Raw genomic sequence first — 25,628 nt, 5'->3', positions numbered from 1 at the left:
TCTGTGGAGGCAGTTCCTCGGCTCTTCAGGGTTTGTTGTTGTTGTTCAGTCGCTAAGTCATGTCCGACTCTTTGTGACCCTACGGACTGCAGCACACCAGGCTTCCCTGTCCTTCACTGTCTCCCGGAGTTTGCTCAAATTCATGTCTGTTGGGTTGGTGATGCCATCCAACCATCTCATTCTCTGCCATCCTCTTCTCCTTTTGCCTTCAATCTTTCCCAGCATCAGGATATTTTTCAGTGAGTCAGCTTTGGGGGGCTTAGAGCTACCTTAATAAGAATTGGATATCACGGGCCATGAGAAAAAGCCATTATGCAATTGAAAGAACAGGCTCAGAGAGGGTAAAATACTTCTCCATGGTCTCATGGCTAGCAAGTAGCAGAAGTGACGTGAAGTCACTCAGTCGTGTCCGACTCTTTGCGACCCTGTGGACTATAGCCTACCAGGCTCTTCCGTCCATGGGATTTTCCAAGCAAGAGTACTGGAGTGGGTTGCCATTTCCTTCTCCAGGGGATCTTCCCAACCCAGGGATCAAACCCAGGTCTTCCCCACTGTAGGCAGACACTTTACCGTCTGAGCCACTAGGGAAGTCCAGCAAGTAGCAGAGGTGAGAATCAAATTCTGACTCCAAAGCCCAGTCTAAACAGATGAAAAATGAAACAAGCATAGCTGAGGTCCGCATACAAAGTGGCTGCAAATGGCTAGTCCTGCATGTCAAGTGGGAAAGGCAGAGAAGGCTGTGGGAGCTCAGAGGAGATGGTTCTGGCTTCGCTGGAGATGGCAACTTCCCAGCCCTTCTCTCCTCACACTCAAGCCAACATCACTAATCCCCCACTACACGCTTTCATGTCTCAGCTGCGGAATTCACAGCACCCACTCCAGCCAACCTCTTCCACTCATTGGGAGTTGAAAGGGGAGTTAAGCTTATTGCACTGATCTGCGGTTAAAAAAAGCCGTAATTTGTGTCGTATGCAAATTTCCATGATGTGGATATTCCCACCGTGGCTGATTTGAAGGTACTAGTGGTTTAACCAGTTGTGAAATTCCTGAGTATTTAACAACCAGGCTGAAGGCAGAAGCTGGCTGCAGTGCCCATCATGACTTATTGCTGTCCCTGGCTTAGTTAGGCCAAGGCAGGGTGGATATGGGGGACAGCTCCATCCCGTGCTGGATTTCAACTGGAACTTAGCCTAAAAGACAGATGGAAGAAAAGCATTGTGGGTGGAGGAACCAACCTGGGCAAAGCACAGAGGGGTGGATCTGTGACTGTCCAGCCGTAGGAAGTGACAGGAGGATTCAGGGGCTGTGGATGGCAAAGGGGACTGGGAAGGTCGTCTGGGGACTCCTGAAACGTTCTGAAGACAAGGATGCAGAATTTGTACTTTAACCTGTAAGGAGCGAAGAGATCTTTGTCTAAGGTAACCTTAGAACTAAAAGCAACTTCAAGGTCATCTATGAAAGAGTTTCATCTGGCTTCTGCTTAAATACTTCCTTTGAGAGCTCACTGCTTCCCAGGGGACTGAATCCTTTTGATGAATAATGACCACTGAGCTCGGCTATTTTTGTAAGCGTGTGGGCCGTTAATATGTATGAGTGGGAAGTTTACTCCATGATGCTTTGAGGTCATGAGAAGTTTGGAACCCCACAGGAAATGTATGTGACAGTTTCATTTGCTTGCATCCCTCCTAGGACAGTTTAATCATAACCTGACACGTTGAGGTTTACTTATTAAACATCAGAGACCAAGCCGTCAATACAGATAGACTGGGTCTAAATTAGGACCTAAGCAGCTCGAGGAGTAACTCTCAGATCCTGCAATGTCTGATTTATCGCCCGCTGGCCTAATGAGTATTTTCCACATATAGATCTAATAGAGTTTGCTATTAATGGCAACTGCCCTGGTTAAGTCTCAAACCTTGTAAAAAATTGAACTGACAGTTTCTAATGACTGGCTTTTCAGCGAGTTACAAATTACAGACATTGCTTATGCAGAATCATTAAACATAGATTAAATATAACCAGATGTTTTCTTTTCACCAGCCCCCCCACCTGCTCCCCCCACCCCCTTCTCTCCACCTTTCCTCTCTTTGCCTCACTCTTGATTCGGCTAAGAAGTCAACCAATTAATGCATTAGACTGATCACATTAGCAGCTCTGTGGGTGAATTTGTCAGCCTTGTGTATGTGAGAAAGACTTCAAAGATAAGACTGTCTTGTTAGCGAAGATGAGTTAGTTTTAAGAACGGGGTCAGTGGAGCATCTCTGGCACCCCATTCCCCACAGAGGGCCAGGACTAGGGGATGGATTCCCAAAATCAGGTACCTCCCAGAGGCTGACCTGTTTTTCAGGAAACAGAAGTGAGAGGCTGAGCTGCAAACAGGTGATGTGCATGCCATCCTCCTGGCGGTGGACCTGCCCTGGAAGGAGCTAACGGTTTTGCTAGGGAAGAGCACAGGGGCCCAGAGCAACCAGGGTTCCCACAACCATTAACTACAGCCCAAGGCTCGTGGGCAAGGATTATCAGCCCCATTTCAAAGATGAGGAAACAGACTTGCTCAAAGGTCCTGAGACAGTGAGTGGCAGAACTTCCTAGCTGTGGGCAAGTTACTTAGCCTCTCGATGCCTCAGTTTCCTCATCTGTAGACTTAATAGGGAGTAATAATGAACATGTATAATAATGAGAGTATTACAAGGTTAATTAATATTTGTGAAGCACTCTGAACAGTGGTACATGCAAGAGACATAGAAGTGCTTATTGAATACATAAATAAAACCAGCAGCCAAAGCTTTGGCTGGCGAGCCTGGTACACCATGCTGCCTTTATTGTTTGTCCCAGTTGCTAACAACGTCCTGGAGAGACACAGAATGGACACAGATCCTAGGCAGCTGCTGCCCACCATCTAGTCGGGGGAGGGCTGGCAACATGAGGCAGTGTGGCATAGGGAGTGGTGAGGGCAGTGTGGCATAGGGAGTGGTGAGGGCCGTGGGCCCAGGGAAGTCGCTTTTCTTCAAAAATCACCACCTTCCCGTGATTCTCTGTGTGGCCCAGCCAAATGAGGGCCTTGGGGATGCAAGGAGTTCCTCCCCCATAACAGGGATGCAGGAGGCCATCCTGGAGGGTGTAGGGCTGGCTGGAGCCGGGCTTCGAGGGGAGCATGTTGAGTTGAGAGGTGCTCTAAGGGACAGGGGCCACTGATTCCAGTTTCAGAACCCACTGGAAGGTCACTGCTCCTGAGGCAGAGTTTGGCCACTTGGGGAATAGCTCTTGAGTGTTTGCTGTATGCCGTGCACTGTGCTGGGCACTCAGACACAACAAAGAAACAGAGAGGCAAGTTCCCTGCCCTCACAAAGCCTGCGGTCCAGAGGCAAAAATTCTGAACTCAGCCTTTTCGCAGAACTTGGTGGGAGGCAGCGGCGGGGAGCAGGGGCAGCAGTTTATTTCCGCATATTCAGCCTTGAGCACCTGTTGTTCTTCTAAGTGTGGTGGGGATACAGACATGGGTGGAACCCAGGCCTGGCCAGAAATGGTTCACAAGCCACAGTAACAGAAGGCCAGGGAAGAAACTAACAGACTAGGGTCCTAGAAGCTCAAACAGGGATGTAGGCTCCCAGAACAGAGAAGGGGGTGAATATACCAGGATTCAGTTCAGCTATAATATAAAAAACCAAAATAACTGAATTGAAAATGACAAGCTGTGTTTTTCTCATACATTAAAATAAATAAAGAGATCCAGAAGCAGGTTACTAGGAAACGGCGGGTTAGCTTTCAAAGGTGTCAGGGACCCAAGCTGCTTCTGTCTTGTTCTGCCATCCTCGGCATATGGCTCACCTCTAGTGTAAGGTAGCTGCTTGAGCTCCAGCCATCTTACCCACAATCTTCCTCCATAATCCACGTTATTCTTCAATAAGAGGCAGGAATGGGCGAATAAAGACATGCATTTCCACTTACCATTGGTCAGAAGGTAGTCACACCTACCCAGCTGCACAGGTGGCCAGAAGCCCAGTAAACTCTACTTCTAAGGAAGATGAGAACTGGTATTAAAGGACTTGTTGTCTACTATACAGTGATCACCGGGAAGGTGGCACTTAAGATGAGTCTTGTAGGCAGGGTAGGATTTCCACAACTGGGCACAAGAGTCAGGGAAACTCTGGGAGGAACAGTTAAAGGCACAGACAAGGAAAGGCATGGGGTGTTATTTGGAAGATGGTGTGTGGTCCAGTTTCTGGGTGAGGTATGTTTAAGGGTTGATCTCTAGGATCTAGGTTTTATTCTGGGGCAACAGGGAGCCACTGAGGATGTTTGAGCTAGGCACAGGAGTGCAATGAAGAAGGCTGTGATTTAGAGAGCTCAGGCTCTAGGAAGCAGGTGGAGGATGGATTTCAAGAGAAATGAGAGGTAGGTGCTTAGTGAACTCATACCTAGTATTTAAAAGGAGCTTGCAGCTTGGTTGAGGAAATCAGCCCTTCTTCCAGCAACGAGAGAGTGATTCCTCCAGGAGGGGCTGGGCCCAAAATCCTGCAAGTGACTCAAAGTGGAAATACGACCGGAGCTCCATGTTGGAGAGCCCCTTGTGGACTCAGGAAGGTTCTCCTGAGGAGGCTGAGTGGAAGCTCAAGGAATAGTTGTATTTGGAGAGACGGGGGACAGGGACAGACATTTGGGGCCGGCCCCCTCTCCAGCTAACTGCAGACAGACCGGCCACCCCACATGTCCCTCTTCTCCCGGCTATAAACGTTCTCTGCCCTGCGGCTGTGGGATCAGTGATGCTGATGAAAGTGTGGTCATGGACAGCCGAGGGCTGCGGGCAGGAAGCAGTAGGGTGCAGAGGTGGAATTCCCAGCCTCACCACTTGTCTGTGGGACCTCAGCCAAGTTATTCTACCCCTGTGGGCCTCAGCCCATTCCTGTCAGAGGCGGTCAGGAAGAAGGCAGCTGTGGGCTCAAGAAGAGGAACTCACTGCTGTGGAAATGGGGGTGTTGAGACAGGCAGTTCCCACCTGATCCATGACCCCATGGGGGCCACTGTGGCCTGGGAAAAGGGGTGTGGCTATGGGTGGTGGTCTGAGGAGTGCAAGTGGGAGAGCAGGTGCCAGGCTATCCTGTGCCCACAGTGTGTGCTGGAGGGCACTTTGGGCAGGACTGTGCCCAGCTCTGCTCCTGTGCCAACAACGGCACCTGCAGCCCCATCGATGGCTCCTGCCAATGTTTCCCTGGATGGATCGGCAAAGACTGCTCACAGGGTAAGCTGCTGCCCCCCTGGGAATGCCCCTCAGAAAAGCGCCCAACCAAGGTCAGGCCCAGAACCTATCTGCCCCTGGTGCTTCCACCTCCCAAGGCTGAAGTCTCCTTTTGCAGATAGGAGTGTTCACCTGAGTCCCAGAGAGTCTCTACAGCTAACATGATGAATTCCTAGGAGTGATCACCGGCATTATTAACTGCTAGTTTTAAAGATATGAACATTATTGGTAATATCATTAATACTGTAAATGCTGCGTATTAATAGTCCTAGAACCTGAGCAAGGAGTAGCCGCTAAGTTTGGATGGGGAGGAAGAGGGAGCAGGAAAGTAAGGGGAGGCCAGGGCAGTCACCTGAGGGGTGAGGGCATTCTCTGGGTAGCTCATGTGAATGATGTCCTGGGCATCACAGGCCCAGACAGGGCACTGTAGGTGCTGTAAGCTGAACCCAGTCTGATACAGAGATAACAGGGACCTCCAGTTTAAAGGCAGAGACCCAGCCTCTGCCCTGTGGAGTCCTTGGCTAATGGGTGAGACCCAGCCAGTACTCCTAGCAAGGTCCCAGTTAGATAGCCTGGCCTGAAGGCATTTCCGTGCTGAAGGCGGTGTCATCCTCAGGGAGCTCACCAGCCAAGAGACTCTCTGCCCTGGGAAAATCCCCATCCTCGTGGGGAAGTTAGCACACAGTTTTCACACCGTAAACCACGTGTCTACCATTTACCACAGACACCCACACGCTCCAAATCACAGTCAGTCCCCAGAGAGGGAAGCCTCAGAAACCCTCAGAGCTGGGAGAGTGGACAGAGAATCACCAGGAATCCGGGGTGCCTGGGTCAAGAGGTGACTGGAGGAGTTGTGGCCGCAGGGGTTAAGCCCCCTGCAAGTCAGGAAATGCCAGCCGGGTGCATCGTGGCACCTGGGCTCTGACATGCACTCCCCCTTCCTCTCCCTCCCTCTCCGTCTGCCCCTCTCTGCCTTGCCCTCACCCTCTGCATCCCACCCACCCCCAGCTTGCCCACCTGGGTTCTGGGGCCCCGCCTGCTTCCACACATGCAGCTGCCACAACGGGGCGAGCTGCAGCGCCGCGGATGGGGCCTGCCACTGCACCCCTGGTTGGACCGGACTCTTCTGCACGCAGCGTAAGCCCCGCCCTCCAGCCTCCCAGCTATTTGGAATCCCATGCTGCAGCCTGCTGGCTGCCGTGGGCATCGTCCGGGCCTGCAGTGGAGGGAGGGAGACAGGTGCCTGGCTGTGAGCTAACCACTTCACCTTCCACCCCTGGGACTGGCTGGAGAGGGTGGCTGGCTTCAGGGGATTGATGGGGCCCAATCCTTGAAGATCAGGGCCATTAGGTACCCCAGCAATCACCAAGACCAGCCGCTCCCTGGACAGGGGGCCCTGAGTGGGGAAGAGCAGCCTGTGGCTGTGCAGCAGAGAGACACCAGGCTGCCTCTGGTTCCAGGGCACCTTTGTCCAAAGGACTCCCCACCCGCTTCAGCGTGAGGGTTGAGCGTGGAGTGGCTCGGTGCAGGGTCTCACTGGCCTTCAGCCCGTGCTGAGAGAGAGAAGGGAAGATGAGACGAGCTTGGTCCCAATGCAGATCCCCACCCTGTTTCTCTCCAGGCTGCCCAGCAGCGTTTTATGGGAAGGACTGCGGGCGAGTGTGCCAGTGTCAGAACGGCGCCAGCTGCGACCACATCAGTGGCAAGTGCACCTGCCGCACAGGCTTTACCGGGCAACACTGTGAGCAGAGTAAGCTGCCCTGAGCCCTGAGCCCGGGTGTCGATGCGGGGCCGTGGCCTCCTGCTGGGGAAGCCTGCCCCTTCACGGCCCACCCCTCAGGGCCCTGCACCCTCTGTTCTCTTGACTTTGGGAGCAGGTCCCAAGGAGAAAACCTGAAGGTTGGGCCTACATTGGTGTTTGAAGTTTTTTCCTCCAATTGGGGTGGGGATGGGTAAGTTGAGGCAGAGCAGAGGCTTTACTACCCACTCCAGTGTTCTTGCCTGGAGAATCCCAGGGAGGGGGAGCCTGGTGGGCTACCGTCTATGGGGTCGCAGAGTCGGACACGACTGAAGCGACTTAGCAGCAGCAGAGGCTTTATTGGGAAAAGAAGGAGCTTAATGAGAGAAAGCAAAGCAGACCTTGTTTGATTCCTTGTTGAAACCCCTGTGGCACCCAGCTTGGGGCCTGACACTGGAGGGTGCTGTGTCAATTGGACCAGGTGAGGAGGCAGGGGTGGGCATCCCTCCCCTACAGGGTTATAGGTGTCTTGCCCCAAGTAGCAAACCAGAACACAAAGAGGCTTTACTCCATGAAAGTGAAAATGTTAACAGTTCAGTTGTGTCTGACTCTTTGCAACTCCATGGACTTTAGCCCACCAGGCTCCTCTGTCCGTGGAATTCTGCAGGCAAGAATACTGGAATGGGTAGACATTCCCTTCTCCAGAGGATCTTCCCAACCGAAGGATCAAACCCAGGTTTCCTGCCTTGCAGGCAGGTTCCTTACCGTCTGAGCCACTTACCTGGCTTACTCTGTGAGGCAGAATCATCACCGCTGCCCACATGTGGGATGGGCAGGGTGGAGAGTAAGCACATCGCAGGTCTCTGCCACCTCCACTTCGTGCTTCACAGGATGCGCCCCAGGAACCTTTGGCTATGGGTGTCAGCAGCTATGCGAGTGCATGAACAATGCCACCTGTGACCACGTCACTGGCACCTGTTATTGCAGCTCTGGATTCAAAGGGATCCGGTGTGACCAAGGTAAGGCACAGACGGCAGAGTTCCCAAGGGCTAGGAAAGGGTTCCATGGAGGGAGGCTCTGGGGAGATTCCAGCGGGAATGACTGAATTGCGTAAGAAAACTTTGTGACTTCCTTTCGTTCACATCTGGGTAGAGCCTGGGAGTGGAATGGGGTGGGCTGGGGAGGGGTACTCAGGCGCCGGAGAGGCTGATGGAGCGGGCAGCCTCTCGGGCGCTGCTTCCCTCTGCTCATCCTTGACAAGTCCTGCAAGCCAAGGAAGGGTAACCGCAGCTAGTGCTGTGGAAAGGTGAGATGAACGAGCCGGAAGCGCTGCCAGATTCTGGTCCTGCCATGACCCACCAGGAGTGCTTGGGCAGGTCGCTTCCTTTTGCTGGGGGGGGGGGGGGGGCGGTCTGTTATCCCCACGCAAAGCGGAAAGACACAGGGTTCTGCTGAGACGCAAGGAGCCCAAAAGGGCTCATCCTCGGCTCCAGGTCTATGGTCAGACAAGACCGCAGAGTGTAGTTGTAACGACCAAGTTGAGATTATGTGAGTAAAGGACTCAGTATGGTGCCTGGATCGTGAGTGAGCACTGGATGAATGGTTTCTGCTGTTGGTTCGAGGAAACAGGGACGGGAATTGGCACGCAAGCATCCACAGTACAGGAAAGGGGCAAAAGACATTTCTGCTGCACTCGGACGGGGGATGGGGGCCAGCCCGCACACGTCTCTCTGAGAGGGGTGACGCTTCAGGAGCAGCAATCCTGAGCACACTGGTTCAGCACTCCCAGCTTTCACTGCCAGTCTCCGATTAGTGCTCACAGTGGGGTTACTGTCCCCGTGTGACAAATGGGCAGACCGAGGACGCAGAGTCACACAGCTGGTAAACAGGGAGAGGGGCTGAATCCAGCTTTTCCTGATTCCTGAGAAACCCAACTCTACCAGTTACTGGCTGTGTGATCTCGAGTAAGTTACCTAACCTTTCAGTGACTCAGTTTCCTCATTTGTGAAAGGGGAATAGTTTTTATTTCTTATAGGACTTATAAACATCCCTTTGAGGGATACTAGGAAGAGCAAATGGGTTATTATCTGTAACTCAGTTTTAGAACAAAGTAAAATACTCACTAAACACCTATGATTTGTTTCCCATCTATGATCACATTTGCTCCATGTCCCTGGGTGGGACTCCACCTGGGTAGACAGCTGAACACAACCCCAAACACACGATGCTGAAGGGATTGAGGAATAGGGCCAAGACCTGAACCAGGGTCTCCCGACATTCAAGGAGCCTAGCCCCAGGCTGAGGTGGCCTGAGAGGAAGCAGGCCTGCCTCCGGCTCAGCTCTGCCTCTGTCCGCAGCTGCCCTCATGATGGAGGAGCTGAACCCCTACACCAAGATCAGCCCAGCGCTGGGTGCAGAGCGGCACTCGGTGGGTGCCGTCACGGGGATCGTCCTCCTGTTGTTCCTCATCGTGGTGCTGCTGGGACTGTTTGCCTGGCGCCGGCGGCGACAAAAAGAGAAGGGCCGGGACCTGGCTCCCCGCGTCTCCTACACGCCCGCCATGAGGATGACCAGCACTGACTACTCCCTCTCAGGTGAGACTATGCCCCCAGCACCTCCCGCTGCCACCCCCACAACACACACACAACCCAGCAGGAACCACACGGTATTCTTGGGGACCCCGGGTTTATTGCTGCAGGTGGGTGGTGGTGCCTGCAGGGCTGGCTGCTCAGACTCCCCTAGAAAGAGAGAGTGGCGGCGAGCAGCAGGAGCTAACTTGGAAAGGTAGACAGGGCTCCCAGGGAGTGCCACTTCCTTGGAGCCCACTCTCAACAGCTATGGTTAGCAGCCTTCTTTCATTTCTCCAGAGCTTCCCCTTCTCACTGGGCTTCAGTCGCAGAACACCCACACGAAGCAGTAACTTTCCTAAATGCTGCAGGGGACCCTCTCTCCAGCCTGATGTCTGCACCACCTCAGGAAACCAGCCTTGGGGCCCACCTTTTTGCTTCCTTGGAGAAGGCCTCAGAGCACCCCTCCCTCCCAGTTCCCAGAGTTAGGAGGGCCCGATCTGTGCAGTGAGACGGGACAGTGCTGAAAGCATGGGCAATGTCCCTCAAGCCAGGTCTGCGGGAACCCAGCCTGTTCACAAATCCGGTACCAATGCCAGCAGGCATTTGATCTGGGAGTCCGAGAGGTGGGGATGGGGCTCTTGGGCCAACCCTTCCTCTCCCCTAACCCTAGACTGCTGCCTTAGAAATAGGAACAGCTTTTTGCTTCATATTTCATTAAACTGAAGAGGTCAAAATGCCCTAACTTTGCCCCCAGCCCTGAGCCACAGGAGGGTAGGCCTGTCGGAGGGGGGCACAAGATGCCAGCTCTCTACAGCTGGCTCCACGGCTCATGGCTACCTTAGAAAGCCCAGAGATCACGTCAGCCTGCTGACACGCCATTCCTGTGAAGTGCGGCCTACCATTTGCCCAGCTCTGTGCTACGCACGGCACATCCCAGGCCCGGGCACAGACCCTGCCTGAGAGAGCTGCTGGCCTGCGTGCCGCCCTGGGTTTCAGCCAAAGCTGAGATCCTCTGATGAAGTCCCAAAGCTTATATATTTGGGGACTTTCTTCTCTGACCATAATAAGCAAGATTGGCTGGGTTTTCCCAGACCATCCCACTGGAATTCCCCAGCCCAGTGTGGAGGTCCTGGAATCTGCAGGAGGGCAAGGCCAGGAGTGGGGTTCTCTCTACAGCCTCACTCCTGGGATCTGACCCCAGAGGAGGCAGGGGAGGGTCAGCTCAGCCCTACACAGCGACTCAAGGATACTGAGGTTGTCAAACTAACACTTCTCATGCTGGTACCACCGCCCACACTGGCATGTTGCAAGCAGGGCCAACACAAGCAAAGGGGCAAGTCAGGCTCTACAGGCTTCCAAGGGGAACAGTAGATGCCAGGAAGCTCGGGGGATGGGGGACTTGGCTGCCTGACTTTGCAGAGCACTCTCAAGGCGGCCACACCAAGCATTAGCTTAGGGGTGTCTCGTGCCAGGGGCAGGGGTATGATGGTATGTGGCACCTTGTTCTCTTCCCAGATTTGTCTCAAAGTAGCAGCCACGCCCAGTGCTTTTCCAATTCGAGCTACCACGCACTGGCGTGCGGGGGGCCTGCCACCAGCCAGGCCAGCACTCTGGACAGGAACAGCCCCACCAAGGTACCGGGCCCCTGACTCTCCCCAGTCCCCATCCACTGTCTTCCCACTGAGCCCTCCCCTCTGCCCAGGGAAGAAACCGCACCACCACTGCCCTACCCAGGGTCTGCACGGAACCAACTGCCAATACAATAAATGGAGCCCTGTGAGCCCACGTGTACACTCTATGAAGCGTGCGGGAGGAAGCCAGCAGGCTCTATGGAGCCAACACGGGCCATGCAACCAGTACACATCACGTGTAACCAACCCGCAGCACCACTCAGTGAAGCACACACCCCCATACCCTGTGTGCCAAGGCATGTGATCATCTTGTAATCACACACAAGCACGTGACCACTTTTGCCTCATGTTAACACATACTATGAAAGCACCCCACCACTCATCACTGCAGTACGGTACCACCACCACGTGTGCCACAAGCACACAGAGTAACTACCAGTGCTCAGGTGCCACCTGATATCCTTATATCTGGACACACTACATGTTATCAGTACACACCCACAACATACGTTGCTATCAGAACCACCACACGGGACACGGAAACATCAGCCACAGCCAGCGTGTCCACTGACAGAGTCGGGCAGGACTTCAAGGTCAGGTGTGTACACCCTGGACAGGGCCCTCCCTCACAGCTTCCAACATAGCGCTGGCTGATGTTTACATAAGTCACAGGCCCTCAGGCAGGACGTCTCAGCACACACATGTACTAACCCCCGCTCCCAGTATGCCAGGACCTATAATGGGCAGAGAGGTTCAGAAATGAGAAACAGCCCCCAAAGACCACAAGGTCACGCTGCACGCATGCAGACATACACACCATGGATCACGGGGAGGTTGGGGGAGGGGGGATTGGTACAGTCCCAGGATTCCTGGCTTCTCGTACCTCTGTCCTGGGTCAGAAACATGTACAGAAGCACTGTTTTCATCCTCCAGGCCTTAGCGCTGTAGGGATCATTTCTCCCCCTCTGCCTCACAGAAAACATCCACAGACCACAGATCTGGTAGGAATGCATCCTGGACCCCCCCAGCAACAACAGCACAGACCCCGTACAGCCCCAAGGGCTACTACTGTCAAGCCAGCACCCAAAGGTCACTCTTCAGGGCTCTCAACTTCAGTTCTCCTATGGAATGGGAGTGCTGCATGCAAGGGACCTTGAGGTCCACATGCAAAGCCTGTGACCATCAGCTCCAACCCAGCTTCACAGCTTTAGGCCTATCTGAGGAGCCAAGGGAAAGGAATCCAGACGTTTCCCAGTAGGAGGCCCTTGATTAACAAGAGCCACGTTATCAAGGCTACAGCAGACGTGAAGCAAAGGATGCCAGGGATGAGAGGCCAAGTCCCTGTGTCTCTGTCATTCCTGGTCTCATTCTAACAGCGAAGTACCAGTCACCCTCTTTCACTAAGTCAGGGGGTGGAGTTACTGCAATGCAGCCCACTTGGTGATCCTCTGGCTCACTTCACCCTACCCCAAAGTGGTTCTGTGTAGTCGAGAACCCTCAGCCTAGCAGATGCGTAGCAGGGGCAAGCAGCTGTGATGACGTGGAAAGGACATGGGTCCAGGAGCTGAGACCTGAGGTGTAGACCCAGCTCTTGTGTGTGTGACCATGCATAGAGCCCACGAGCAGGACTCAGGTCCCCATCTGTGAAATGAGAACAACGATCCTTGCCTCCTATGAAGGGCAGGTGTAAGAGTGCAGGAAGAGGAGTACCATAGGGACACCCTATCCCGACGCCTTCCCCTGCTCACATGAAAGGGAGACGCTCTCACTCAGCCTGGATCAGGCGGCAGAGGGGACACTGATGCTGGAGGCAGCCTCAGCGCCGCCCCCTCTGCTAGAGGGCCATGCTGCAGCCGAGACACTGCCAACACTGCCTCCCACAGCTCAGCCCCACCCGGCTGACCTGCCTCCCCCGCCAGGGCCAGCTTGGCTCCCCTTTGTCCCGGGGCCTGGAAGCCCTACAGCTTCAGCCAGACAGCTTAGATATGCTCAGCTCCCACTGGGCCCAGCCACACCATGGTGGCCTGTCATGGAACACCTACCTCGTCCATCCCCCCAATGACCTAGCACCTAGGTGGGTCAGGGTCATCACAGGGGTGGTACACGAGGGTGGGCAAAAGCAAAGGCTGGGCAGGGGCATCTCAAGGGCACTAGATATTAACTCGTTCTCCTGCTTTCCAAACAGCTCAGTAACAAGTCCCTTGACAGAGACATGGCAGGCTGGACCCCCTACAGCTATGTGAACGTGTTAGGTCAGTAGTGGTTTGAGTCTGGTCCCTGGCCTTCATGCCCTGCTGCCTTCTCCTCCTCCCACATTGACAGGGGCCCTGTCCCAGCTCCAAGGGAGAGTTAGTAGACAAATCTTAAGCATGATTTCCCCCAGGAAAAAGGGGTGTGGGGAGGAAACCCAAGCCCCTACTTCAGTTCTCATAAGCAGATGAAGCCCAGGGCCCCTTTCATTCCTACTAGGGGGTAGGTGAGGGTGGCTGTGACCCAGGACCACAAGGGAGAAAGCTCGGGTCCAGGTGTGGGGATTCAGGTTGGAGGCAAAAGATGCTCTTACCATCTGGGAAAGGGACCCCCTGCCTGAGCCAGGCCCTGCTACCAAGGTGCCCCATTCAAGGACTTCTTCCCTCTGCCCCACTGCCCTGGTGACACCAATTTCTGTGGGGGGTGGGGTGAGGGATGGGGGTGAGAGGCAGCAAGGCCATTTGGCCTCAGCTCTAGCAAACCCCACTGGCCCCACTGGCTCTAGGCTCCCTTGGATGCTTCACAGAAGCCTTAATTCCCTTCAACCTGCCTCTTGTCCCCCCTCCCACCCCTGTATTAGGCACCCCTCCCCTGCCATACCAGGGCCCTGGGAATAATGGCTGCTCCCTGTCATTCCTCTCACTAGACTCCCATTTCCAGATCAGTGCCCTGGAGGCCAGGTACCCGCCCGAAGACTTCTACATTGAACTTAGACACCTCAGCCGCCCCGCTGAGCTACACTCGCCAGGTTAGACTCCTAGCCCTATACCCTCTATCCCCTGGACCCCCGAGGCCATCCTATAAGACCAGACCCAGCACCTACCCCAAATCCCCTTCCTATCCTTTAACCCACCCCCATGGACCCAGAACTCTCCCTGTTGAGCCCCTTCCCTCCGACAAGCCTAGTTCCCCATGGGAAGAAGGAAACCTGTCTGGATTCCTCAGTCATTCCTGCTATCATGCTCAGTGGATACGTAAAAACTGCAACTGGTTTTACGTGGAGGGAACAAAGCGTAACCACACTCCCTGTAGACCACGGAATACAACCCAAAACCACTGAGAAATGACTTGGGGATGGCTACATCTTTGGGCCCATGGGTGTGGATGACAGAGAGAGTAGACTGGCCAAAAAGCCCAAAGAACCCCAGAGGGAGAGCCCAGACCAAGCACTCCTAGGTCAAAGGGCAGGTGGTCCAGTAGGGATCTAGAGAGGTTGAGGCCAGACGTGTCAACCAACATCCTCTGGGCCCATATATTAGGCTCAAACCTGATAGCTTGGGAAAGATGCAAAAAGGAGACTTTGAAGGTCAGTCCCTACTGTGGGAGGAGGTGGGGTAGGAGTTACAGAAGTAGGTCCAATGAACAAACAGAGAATGTGGGCCCCCAACAAAGTGCCCCTGCCCTTGAGGGCACCCTGAACACCCGTGGGGCCTAAATTCAGGCTCTAGCTGGTTTCTAGAGCTCAACTGAAATGCAGCTCTAGCAACCCCTGCAGGTCTCTGGGTCCAGGGGCAGTAAGAAGAGCAAAGGTCTGAACTCATCTACCCATTAAGTAGTTATGGGCTTCAGAAACCCTGGGCCTATACCCAGGAGGCCGTGCTCCCGGCTGTCAGCCCCTGGAGCAGTGCTCAGGACATTCAATAATCCCACAGAATACAATCCCCACCCCCACCCCCTGCAACATACACACACACAATCACCACCCTGCACCCCTTTCCACTTGGAAGCATCCTCTGGGCTCAGCCCAGATCTCTCTCTCAATCACTACAGCCAAAGCCACCACACGTCATTTTTTGGCTTACACCGAGGTAGGCTGGTAAACAATGGGAGGGTGTACTTCAGGACATCTGGGTTCTACGTGGAGCTCAACTTCTCACTTGGTGTGGTCTCAGACAAGTCATTGCCTTTCTTTGAGTCTGTATTCTGTTCTATAAAAAGGGGGTTAACTTTTTAATAGCCTAGCCTCCATCCCTCAGGGAGGGCAAAGGAAGCCCTGGTCCCAGGATAAAGATGCCAGGGGTTCAGATTGTCGCAGTCCTATTTCTGAAGGGCACAGGTACCTCTAGGTCCTTTAGAAGAATAGCAAACTTGAGAAAACTTGGACCTGGCTCTGCTCTCAGTACCGTGTGGAAAGCAGGGAGATAGGAGTAGGCTTCCGCAAATTCCACCAGGGAACTCTATATGGAGGCGGCATGAGGAGGTATCGGAACAGCCATGTGTTGGTCTTGGGTGTCAGACACTGGGGAGTTAAGTGGAGTCTAACTGTATTTTAGTAAGCACTTGCTGTATCCCTTGACTAATACTGCAGCCTCAGTTAAAAACTGGTGGGGGGGGGGGGGTGGGGATGGCTTTGACTGTGAGCTCAAGTCATTACTGTCCAAATTCAAAGTATCATATAGTTTCTTTTCTGGGATCACCAGCAGCGAAGAACCTGAGCTTGGTCCCTGAAGTTTCACGTCCTTCCTACCTCTGGCTGGTGCTGAGGACCATGCATTGTGGGAGCCTAGGATAAACTGTGGTAGCCAAAAAGGAAAAAAGAAATGCTTGGGATTGAAAAACACTGGTAATGTTGTTCAAAGACAACTCTCAATTATGTGCCAATAGTCCACCCAAAAAGTGGGGACAGGGGACTAAAAGAGCTGACTGGCTGGGAATGACTATATAACCTGTAGAGAGGACTAACCAACCTCAGCTGCCTGTCCACCTTCCTCTGGCTCCCCTCAATCGAGCATTGGACCCACAAGGGGAGAGACAGGCAACACTAGAGCTATGAGGTGAGAAGTCTTCACCCTCATTCCAAAATCCAACAGAACTGGGATTTGGAATGTCATACACCCTTCCCCCAAGCTAAGAACTGGTCCTGACTCATTCCCTATCCTATATTCTTGGAACCTGGAACTTCACTTACAGTGACTGTAGGTGGCATCAGAACTGCCTGTGATTGCCTCCAGGAAGACATTCCCCTCAAAGAGATTACAGAGCAGTAGTGCTAAATATGCAGGGGGTGATAGAGCTCACCACTTACACGCAGGAGCTTTTTAAAGAATTCTCGTATGGTCAAGATGATTTAGAGGAGATTAAACCCCGAGTAATTTTCTAGCACTAAAGAACTCTTTTCTGGGTAGGAGAGAACAGGAAAAAAAAAGAAAAAAAAGAATACATGTAGTCTAAGTAAACCTCATTCACCCCTCTATTTTTCTTTCCTTTTTCTATTTTTATGCAGGTGCTTGTGGAATGGACAGACGTCAGAACACATACGTTATGGACAAAGGCTTCAAAGGTAGAGTATCTAATCATGATGTACCATTAGGAAGGCTAAGAAAGATAAAGAATGCAAATCTGAAATTGCCAGGGTTTCTACCAGAGACAAAACTACGCATTTCTTCCCCCCATTCCCCCAAAAAGTTAAAGACCACAAACCTGGGACGGCTGGGTAGCTCTGCCCAGGAGGAGCAATCATAATAATAACGATTTCATCTTTTGATTTCAGTTGCACCTGCTTAGGAAATGCTTGTGGGATTTTTTATAGATGCCAACTAAATGTCTTCGGAAATGCAGAACGTCATTATCCTACCAATTAGTATGAGTTCAATTGATTATGAAATCTGAAATAAAGTCTATCTACTTGCCCCAGAGGCCTCCTGTCATTGCGCTGGCGAGGAATGCCACCCTGCACCTGCTGGCTCTCTGGGGTGCAAGGAATGAAAATGACACCTAGTGTTACTATCGTACGATGCCCCACCTTTACAAGGTCTCTGTCCCATAGAGCAGGGAAGCTAGGATTAATCCCTAGCACGTGAGAACTGCAAGTCAGATCATCCCTCTAGGAAGTATACAGGTGAAGCCACAGATAAAAGATCAGGTCCTTTCCCAGGCTTGGGGCCTAGGTTTAAAATGAAAGAATGTATGAAATAGGTGGCTTTGAAATTATGTCACTTATTAACTATGACAAACCTCTCTAAGGCCCAGTTTCCCCAATTACAACATTGAGATAAGTATGCTTGTCCTACAGTCTAACAAGGTTACCCTGAGTACGCAATAAAAATCACAAATTGGAAGAGTTTTTGCATATTGTGCAGGATTATACTGATATAACCGAGTTGTCCCTTTGTCTCTGAAATGTATTCAAGAATCTCAGCCAGGGACTTCCCTGGTGATCCAGTGCCTAAGACTATGCTCCCAATGCAGGGGGCCTGGGTTCTATCCCTGGTAGGGGAAGCAGACCCCACTTGCCACAACTAAGACCTTGCATAGCCAAATTAAATTTTAAAAAAAGAAACTCAGCCAAACTGAAAGAGATAAGACTTACAGCAACGATCCCAGTGGATATCCTAAATCTACCTGTGTACCAGAATCACCTGGAAAGCTTGTTAAAAATACAGATGCCCACACCCCGCGTCCCCAAGATTCTGATGCAATAGATCAAGAAGTGCTGAGTGCCTCAGGGTATCCTTACATAGCAGATCACCTAACACTTAGAAATCACTGGTCTAGACTGACTCAGATTTCTCATCAGATTTAGCCTAAGATATACCTGAGACACAACTATTTCCTAGCCAAGTAGAGCTAGTCATATACAGCCCTTTGTGGGGTGGTTACTAGAAGTAGGGTGTGCTAGGGGCAGGTGGCAGTGAGCACTGTGTTCTGAACAACAGAGCAGGAAAAACAAGTCTCCACCAGCACATGTATGTGCACTGCCCAAGAGAACTATCTGAGGACAGGAGGCCACCCATAGGCTCCTGGTCAGCCAAAGAACCCTACACCCTTGGGAGCATCATTCTGGCAATTTTTTTTTTTTTTTTTTTTTGACTTAAACCACCCAAATGAAAGCGAGCACCATCACAGTAGATGAAGCTAAAACAACAGAAAAGACAACTATACTGTTTCATCACCGTGATCTTGGACCTCAGTTTCTTCAAGAGGCATGGCAACTGGACAAACCTCTCTACGGGCCCTTGACAGCTCTGAGAATACCCATGACTCAAGACTGAACGAACGCAGACAGGCCCAGACAGCGCAGCACATGAGCACACACTTCCCAACGCACTGTGTCCTGCGCACTGTGGTAAGGGCTGTCCCTCGCAGCCACGAACGCGAAACGCAGTTAAGGACAGCAGTGTCCCAGCCTCAGCGCCACGCACTCCTGTTTTGTGGGATCATCCGAGTCTGAGTGCAGGGGAAGCCGAGCAGGCCAGCAGCCAGGTTTCGTTTCACCACCCTATAAATCTGATCCTCTAAATTGGAGAGAAAAGAGGGCTATATAGGCAAATGTACCAACAGGTATTAGGGATCAACACACCAGAAACCAGAAGAAAACAGAGAATCACAGGTCAGAGCTTTACACGTATCAAGGACATGGAATAAACCCCACCAACTGGATGTCCCCAAAACATTCAATAAACAAGTTATGTACCAGGAGTGCAACTGTTTCCTAAAACTACTGGGCCAGACCAAATCAGTGGTTATCGGGGTTAAGAGTCTTAGAACTTCTTCTCTGAACTTAGTGGGAAAGAGACCTGATCTGGGAGTTAAAAGATTTGGGTTCTATGGGGGAATTCCCTGACAGTCCAGTGGTTAGGACTTGGCGCTTTCACTGCCAGAGGCCACGTTCAATCCCTAGTTGAGGAATGAAGATTCTGCAAGCCCCAGAACTCAGACAAAAAATTAAAAGAAAAAGAGAAAAAGAATTCTCTTGGTTCTTGCTGTGTAGCACTGATTAGATCACGGTGCTGTTTTCTGGGTCTTGGTTTCTTCCTCTATTAGGACAGGGTCTCTAAAGCCCTTTCCAGCTCTGACATGCTAAATCTTAATGTAATTCAGTCAATGCTCCCTCTCTCCCGCTGCTTCCTGAAGACCTCCCCTCACTGTCATCCAGGAGGTTGCATGAGACCACTCATACTGCTAACCCCATTTTCTCTCTAAACATCTTTCCATCTCTCCTTCCTCTTCCTGACCCTCAGCACAATTATTCCCCAACAAACTGCTTCATGACAACACTTTTCTGTCATGCATTTCAAAGTGCTATAGAAGAAACCCTCCCCACTAGTTTCCATCACCCTTCTCCTGAAATCCTGGGTCCTACTGCTGTTGCCACTTTCCCCACCTGTAGGCCCTTGCTAATCCAACCTCCAGTGTCTCCTTGCAGTAACCTTGGCTTCCAAGCTAGTCAGGAGCCCACTGACATCCTGAAAATTTTTTTCAGCCGGTTTTTTCCCCTCCCTCCAGTTCTCCTTCTGGCCCTGAGATCTCCCCAACTCCTCTCCCCGGTCCTTATCTCTCAATCAAGAGAAAGGTGAGAAGTCAGGGCCCAGGAAGAGAAAAGGCAGTGCAGCCTCCTAATATGAGTAGGCTGAGATGAGAAGAGCTGGGTATTTGGTGCCTGGGTTTTCAGCAACAGTGAAATACTGGCCTTAACTAGATGATAATGTGAACCTAAAGGCTGGGGTTGGGTTTCCCTGTTGAATCAATGTTAAAGAATCCGCTTGCCAAACCAGGAGACTCAGGTTGGATCCCTGGATCAGGAAATCCCCTGGAGAAAGAAATGGCAACCCACTCCCGTGTTTTTGCCTGGGAAATTCCATGTGGGCTATAGTCCATGGTGTTGCAAAGAGTCGGACACAACTTAGTGACTGAACAACAAAGGCTAGTGTTAAGTTCAAATCCTACTCACAAGGTGGCCTTGGAAAGTCATTTCCCCTCTCTCAATTTGCTGCTTCCATTATAAGATGAAGATGTTTCAACCAGCTCATTTCAGAGACCCCTTCTGCCTCTGATATGTGGCTGTATGTGATTTGGGAGAGGTAGGAACTAGGTGAGCAGCAGTGCCAGGGCATTACTGGGCTACATCTGCAGGCTTGATGCTAATTACAGGCCTTGAAAGAGCTTGGGTAGCCTTGCTTGAAGCTTCCCTTTTCTTTGCAACACGCCCAAAGTGCAGACACTGGCACAGAAGTGGGGCTATAAAAAGATGAGGAAGTGTCCTATAGCAGCTGGTTATTCTTCCCCTTGCCCCACCCTCCCTCAGGGCAGGCAGGTAGATGACTCATCTAGAGAGAGGAAGAGCTTCCTGAAGTATAGTTTTCCAGCTGGCCTTGCCCTTCCCCTCCTTCCAGTCCTCAGAAGTAGAATCCAGATTATTCTATATTTCAACACCCTCCCAACACCACCTCAAAACACACACGCGCATGCGCACACACTCTTCTCCATCTTTTTGTCTTTACCTCTGGCCCCTTTATGGATGATACAGCTGCTCCCTCAAGCTAGCCCCTATTCCCACAAAACCCAGCTTCTCTTTTATCCAGTTAGGTGCATCCCCTGCTACAGAGCAAACTATTTCCCCAAACTTGAAAGCAGCCAACTTTTCTAGTGGATACAAGAGAAGCACTGCTGGTTGGCTGAATCTCTGTTAGCCAAGGAGCTAGAGTGTCAGGGCTTTCCCAATGCTGTAACAATTGGTCATGGGATGTCCACAAAAAGCCTACAGCTTGGGTTTCTCAGCAGAACTGGGCCCCATAGGTAAAACACCTTCCTTGTTGAGGGTAAACTGTATCTTTAGATACAGATACAGTTTGCAGTTAGGACATAAGAGAGGAGGTGGTTATAGCCAAGTCAGGTCCAACTCTTCTGTGACCCCCTGGACTGTAGCCCACCAGGCTCCTCTGTCCTTGGAATTCTCAGAGCAAGAATACTGGAATGAGCAGGCATTCCCTTCTCCAGGGGATCCTCTTGACCCAGGAAGTGAGCCCCAGTCTCCCAAACTGCAGGAAGATTCTTTACCATCTGAGCCACCAGAGAAGCCCATAGACAGGGTAACAAAATGTGAGGGGAAAACATCTTGATTGGCTATCAGAGAAGGTAGGGGTTGTCCTAACTTACTAACATTAGGCAAACTTTATGAGCTTTAGTTTCCTCATTTCTGAAGTAGTAATACTAGTCCTTACTGCCCGGGCCCCCTGCACAGATGTAACAAGAATCAAATGATCTAACTGGAGTGAGTGGAGACCAGCAATGTGTGCTATAAAGCGAGCTATCATTAATCATCCAATTTTAGAAAATATGTAACTGAGTCAGGTGCCAATCAAAGCAAAAAGATGTGCCTGCATGGGGAGGAGAGGCGAGGTGTAGGACTTTCCACTCAGGGAGCAGCCCTTCTTGAAGCAACACTGGAAGTCCTCAGCTTCCACGTGAGCAGCTGAGTCATAAAGCCTTACTACTTGGCTGGGAAAGTCAGAGAACCAAGTGGGAACAGTTGGCCAGCTGGGGTTCTTGGACCTAATTAACCCCAATCCACTTATACTAAGGAACAAAGTATTCACTAGAAGCAATTTAATGTGGCTCAGGTAGGTCATGACCAAGGACCCACAGCCACCTTCCCCCCATGAGCACCTCACCAGCAGTTAGGCCAATCCAGGCTCCCTTTAGTCTCTGCTAGGGCTGGCTGGGACTGCTATCTAGCAAGGATGTTTTCTCGGGACTTCCCTAGTAGTCCAGGGGTTAAGAATCAGCCTGCTAATACAGGGGCATGAATTGGACCCCTGGTCCAGAAAGATCCCACCTGCCAGGAGCAACTAAGCCTGGGTACCACAACAACTGAGTCTATGCACTAGAGCCCGGGAGTCACAACTTCTGAAGCCAGCTCGCCTACAGCCCGTGCTCCACAACAACAAAAGCCACCACAATGAGCAGCTGGCGCACCACAACCAAGAGTTGCCTCCACTCGCCACAACTAGACAAAAAGCCTGAGGGCAGCAACGAAGACCAAGGACAGCCAAAAATAATTTTTAAAAAATATTTTCTAGGGTTCTAGGCTAGAGAGGGCACAAACTAAGAACGGACCCAAGGCTCACATATCTCTCTCTCTCTCTGCTTGTGGGCTAAGTTGTGACACAATGTGCTCCTAGCCTGGTTCTGGAGCTTACTTTAATACCGACGAGCAGTGTGACCCTGGGGAAGTCACGTCCCTATTCAAACCTCAATTTCCTCATAAGCAGTAAAGCGGAAGGGGAAATAATAATTACTGCTGTGCCTACACTAGAAGGAACTAATAGGTGAATGCAGTTTTGTACAAGATTGAGGAAACGTTAATTGTTAAAACAAACATAAATAACCCTACACTAACAAAGAAGTGTTAGTCGCATTTGACTCTGCGAACCGATGGACTATAGCCCGCCAGGCTCCTCTGTCCATGGGACTCTCCAGGGAAGAATACTGGAGTGGGTAACCATTCTCCTCTCCAGGGGATCTTCCCGACCCAGGGGTCAAACCCAGGTCCCCTGCATTGCAGGCAGATTCTTTACCAGCTAAGCCACCAGGGAATCCCAACAAAAAAATACAAATCCCCTCCAACCAGTTCCCTGTTGTGGGAGCAGACTCCTGTGGCGGCACTCATGTCAGCCACTGCAGCCACGTGGAGTGCCCTGCTCTCCCTGGAGGGACCTCCAGTCACCTCCTGAATTACATTACCACTTCCACTTCTTTACATTTTTATTAATTTCACAAGTTGGAGGCAGAAGGCATAGATAAAGAGCGGCCCAAAATGCAATCTATGGTGGTTCTAGGGAAAGATCATCTGAAAATTTTACCATCTGCTACCACTTATAGAAATTTAGAGCTGAGAAAGAGAGAAATTTCACCATCTGCTACCACTTAAAAGAAATTTAGACTTCTAAGATCACTCTTGACTCAAGTCCCTGCAACTCAGTGCTTATTTCTAGAGCCCCCTGGCTGGCAGAGCCTAGGAGGAGGGCCAGAGCTGCCAGATTAGACTCTTCTGCCTTTTCTGGGCAAATTCTGCCACATTTGAAACAATCAACAGGAGGCAGTAATTTTCCCCCAAAAGGGAAAACAGCAGAGAGACTGAAGGAAGGGTTCCCCTTTCCTTGTGACTCCCAGTGACAAAGAAAACCTTCTTCCTCCAGTGAGCTACAGTTACCTTGCTTCATATTTGGAAATTAGTTTGCAACCTTTCATATCCTAATATACTCGAAAGTCTTAGGGATGACACATGTGAGAGACGCTAGGAGAAGCAACATGAGTTCTCCGGTGTCAGAAAAAGATTCTGCAAAATTAGACTTCAGTGAGCATTCACAAGAACATGAGTAAGCGACCCCACAAGATATACTGCAGGCTTGCTGGAAAACAGGAACTTCCCAAAGCCTCGCATGAAACCAAGGTGCTTTTTAAACCTGTTACACTTCAACCTGCCCTGCCTCTCATCATGAGCTTCGCGAGAGCATGGGTACTACCCGTGGGCTGTCTAAAGGTTGCCAAACTGCTGACACTTGTGCCGAATCACACACCTACTGCTGAACCTAAGCTTGGTTGTCAAAAAGAATTCAGAAAAATGATGTCACGGAAAACACACAAGCCGAGGAGTCCCGAGGCCTGGATTCAAGTATTGGCACTGCCATTCATGTGCCATGTGACCTTAGCCAAGTCACTTCAGCTCCCTGGGCCACCATCCTCTAAAATGCAAACAGTCAACTATCCTTGCAGGATTTTGTAAAAATTAAACAACAGATGTGAAAGCACATTATGAATATCTTGAATTAATCCCTTTCTGATGCTCTGCCTACTAAAACAAAAAAGTTCTTATCCCCCCAAAAACATGTTTCTTTAAAAAAAAGAACTCTGCTTACCTCAGAAAGCATTTCTCAACGTAGTTAGTAAATGAATCTTAACGACTGTCATAGGCGTTTACAACTTCACAAGTCTGACAGCACATAAACTGTACTGTGCTTTTGGTATTTAAGCGTATGTCATTGTTTGTCCTAAGAAATTTCTCTTGCCTTGCAGATTACATGAAAGAATCCGCGTGCACTTCTAGCACTTGTTCCTTGAATAGCAGTGAAAACCCTTATGCCACAATTAAGGACCCACCCGTCCTCACCTGCAAGCTTCCAGAAAGCAGCTATGTAGCAACGAAGTCGCCTGTGCACAGGGGGCCTCCGTACACAGATGTGCCATCCTTGTCGACGTCTAATAAAAATATATATGAAGTTGGTAGGTGTCTCAGATAAGTAACTCAGTGACAGCAGGGCACTAGTCAGCATCCGAAGTAAAACCAGCCCCTCCAGTCCCCGTTTTGGAAACATCCCCTTCTTTTGTTGTTTTTTTAAGGAATTCAAAGTGAACTGTCCTTCGCAGGACCTCTATCCACTCTCATACAAGAAATCAAATTCTTGTGCCAACTCTGCTTTTTTGAAAAACACTAAGTATGAAGCAGAAATACTGACTGGGGGTGGGGAGCTGGGGAGCTGATACACACACACACACATACACACACATACACACTCAACTGACTGTTGACACAAATTCCTGTTTAAAACAGAAAACAATCAGAACAGACAGTCTGCAAGTTTTGAAATTATCTTGTTCTACTTTCTCCCAGTTGAACTCATGTCCCTGGGTTCACTGATAAGACTCCTACCGCTAGGATATTCTAAGGTCCCTTGGTTTTGACCAGAGCTTGGGATTCTGATAACACACTCACTTAGATTTTCAATCTCTTGAACAAGCCTCAGTCCTAACCCTCATACACTTATCCTAAGTCCTTGGTTTCTCTCCCCACCAAGTTAAATAGAATTCTCTTCCCCCGCCCAATGAGGTAACTAAAGCTAATCTGTTCTCTGAACTCATTTTTCACTATATTCCTTAGAGCCCACAGTCAGTGTGGTCCAAGAAGGCCGCGGTTGTAACTCCAGCTATATCCAGAATCCATACGACCTACCTAGGAACAGCCATATTCCTGGTCATTATGACCTCCTCCCAGTAAGACAGAGCCCTGCCAGTGGGCCATCCCAGGACAAGCAGTCTTAAGAGGGATAAGCCTCTCTCTTGCAATGTGCTCTGCTGAATATCCTCTGACTCTCTGAAAGAAGACAATCCCTTGACTTGAAATAATGGTACAGACTGACTCCAGCTGCGTATTAGTTATAACATTCACCTGGAACTAAAGAAGAGCTTCCAAGGGACTGGATTAATTGTTCAAAAAGTCTGTTCTCAAAACCAAAATCTCCCACCCACTCATCCCCAACCCCAAATGCTCTGGATGATATGATCTTTTAAAACATTTAAGATACAGCTACTCATCAACATCAGCTAAATATATATATATATATATAAAAAATCTGAAACATGATGCTTAGAAAGCATGTAGAATAGGTTTTACCAACTTTCCTAAGAGGAAAGGGAACTGGGGAGGT

The 25,628-nt window shown here is 50.7% G+C and overlaps 1 protein-coding gene and 1 long non-coding RNA gene across 3 annotated transcripts in view; one reads left to right on the top strand and one right to left on the bottom strand.

Moving 5' to 3' along the window:
* Window positions 1–25,242, top strand: part of MEGF11 (multiple EGF like domains 11) — a 389,965-nt gene extending 364,723 nt beyond the window's left edge. The window contains exons 16-26 of the mRNA XM_055536753.1: window positions 5,111–5,239; window positions 6,245–6,373; window positions 6,858–6,986; window positions 7,865–7,993; window positions 9,332–9,568; window positions 11,060–11,178; window positions 13,361–13,427; window positions 14,072–14,173; window positions 16,649–16,705; window positions 24,220–24,426; window positions 25,082–25,242. Coding sequence (XP_055392728.1) covers window positions 5,111–5,239; window positions 6,245–6,373; window positions 6,858–6,986; window positions 7,865–7,993; window positions 9,332–9,568; window positions 11,060–11,178; window positions 13,361–13,427; window positions 14,072–14,173; window positions 16,649–16,705; window positions 24,220–24,426; window positions 25,082–25,242 — 1,466 coding nt within the window. The remainder of the gene's footprint in view (window positions 1–5,110; window positions 5,240–6,244; window positions 6,374–6,857; window positions 6,987–7,864; window positions 7,994–9,331; window positions 9,569–11,059; window positions 11,179–13,360; window positions 13,428–14,071; window positions 14,174–16,648; window positions 16,706–24,219; window positions 24,427–25,081) is intronic.
* LOC129620914 (uncharacterized) lies at window positions 12–25,421 on the bottom strand. 2 transcript variants are annotated; one of them, XR_008698857.1, is made up of 3 exons: window positions 25,154–25,421; window positions 24,314–24,402; window positions 12–1,190 (listed from the first exon to the last, which is right to left on the bottom strand). It is a non-coding gene; the product is annotated as an uncharacterized LOC129620914 (long non-coding RNA). The 2 variants fall into 2 exon arrangements; XR_008698856.1 differs by lacking the exon at window positions 12–1,190 and adding an exon at window positions 17,866–20,382.
* Window positions 25,422–25,628: the final 207 nt, after the last annotated feature.

This window comes from Bubalus kerabau, chromosome 10 (assembly GCF_029407905.1).
Source record: "Bubalus kerabau isolate K-KA32 ecotype Philippines breed swamp buffalo chromosome 10, PCC_UOA_SB_1v2, whole genome shotgun sequence".
NCBI classification, from domain to species: domain Eukaryota; kingdom Metazoa; phylum Chordata; class Mammalia; order Artiodactyla; family Bovidae; genus Bubalus; species Bubalus kerabau.
Note: the sequence above shows the minus strand (reverse complement) of the source record. Positions and strands in the feature narration are given on the sequence as shown.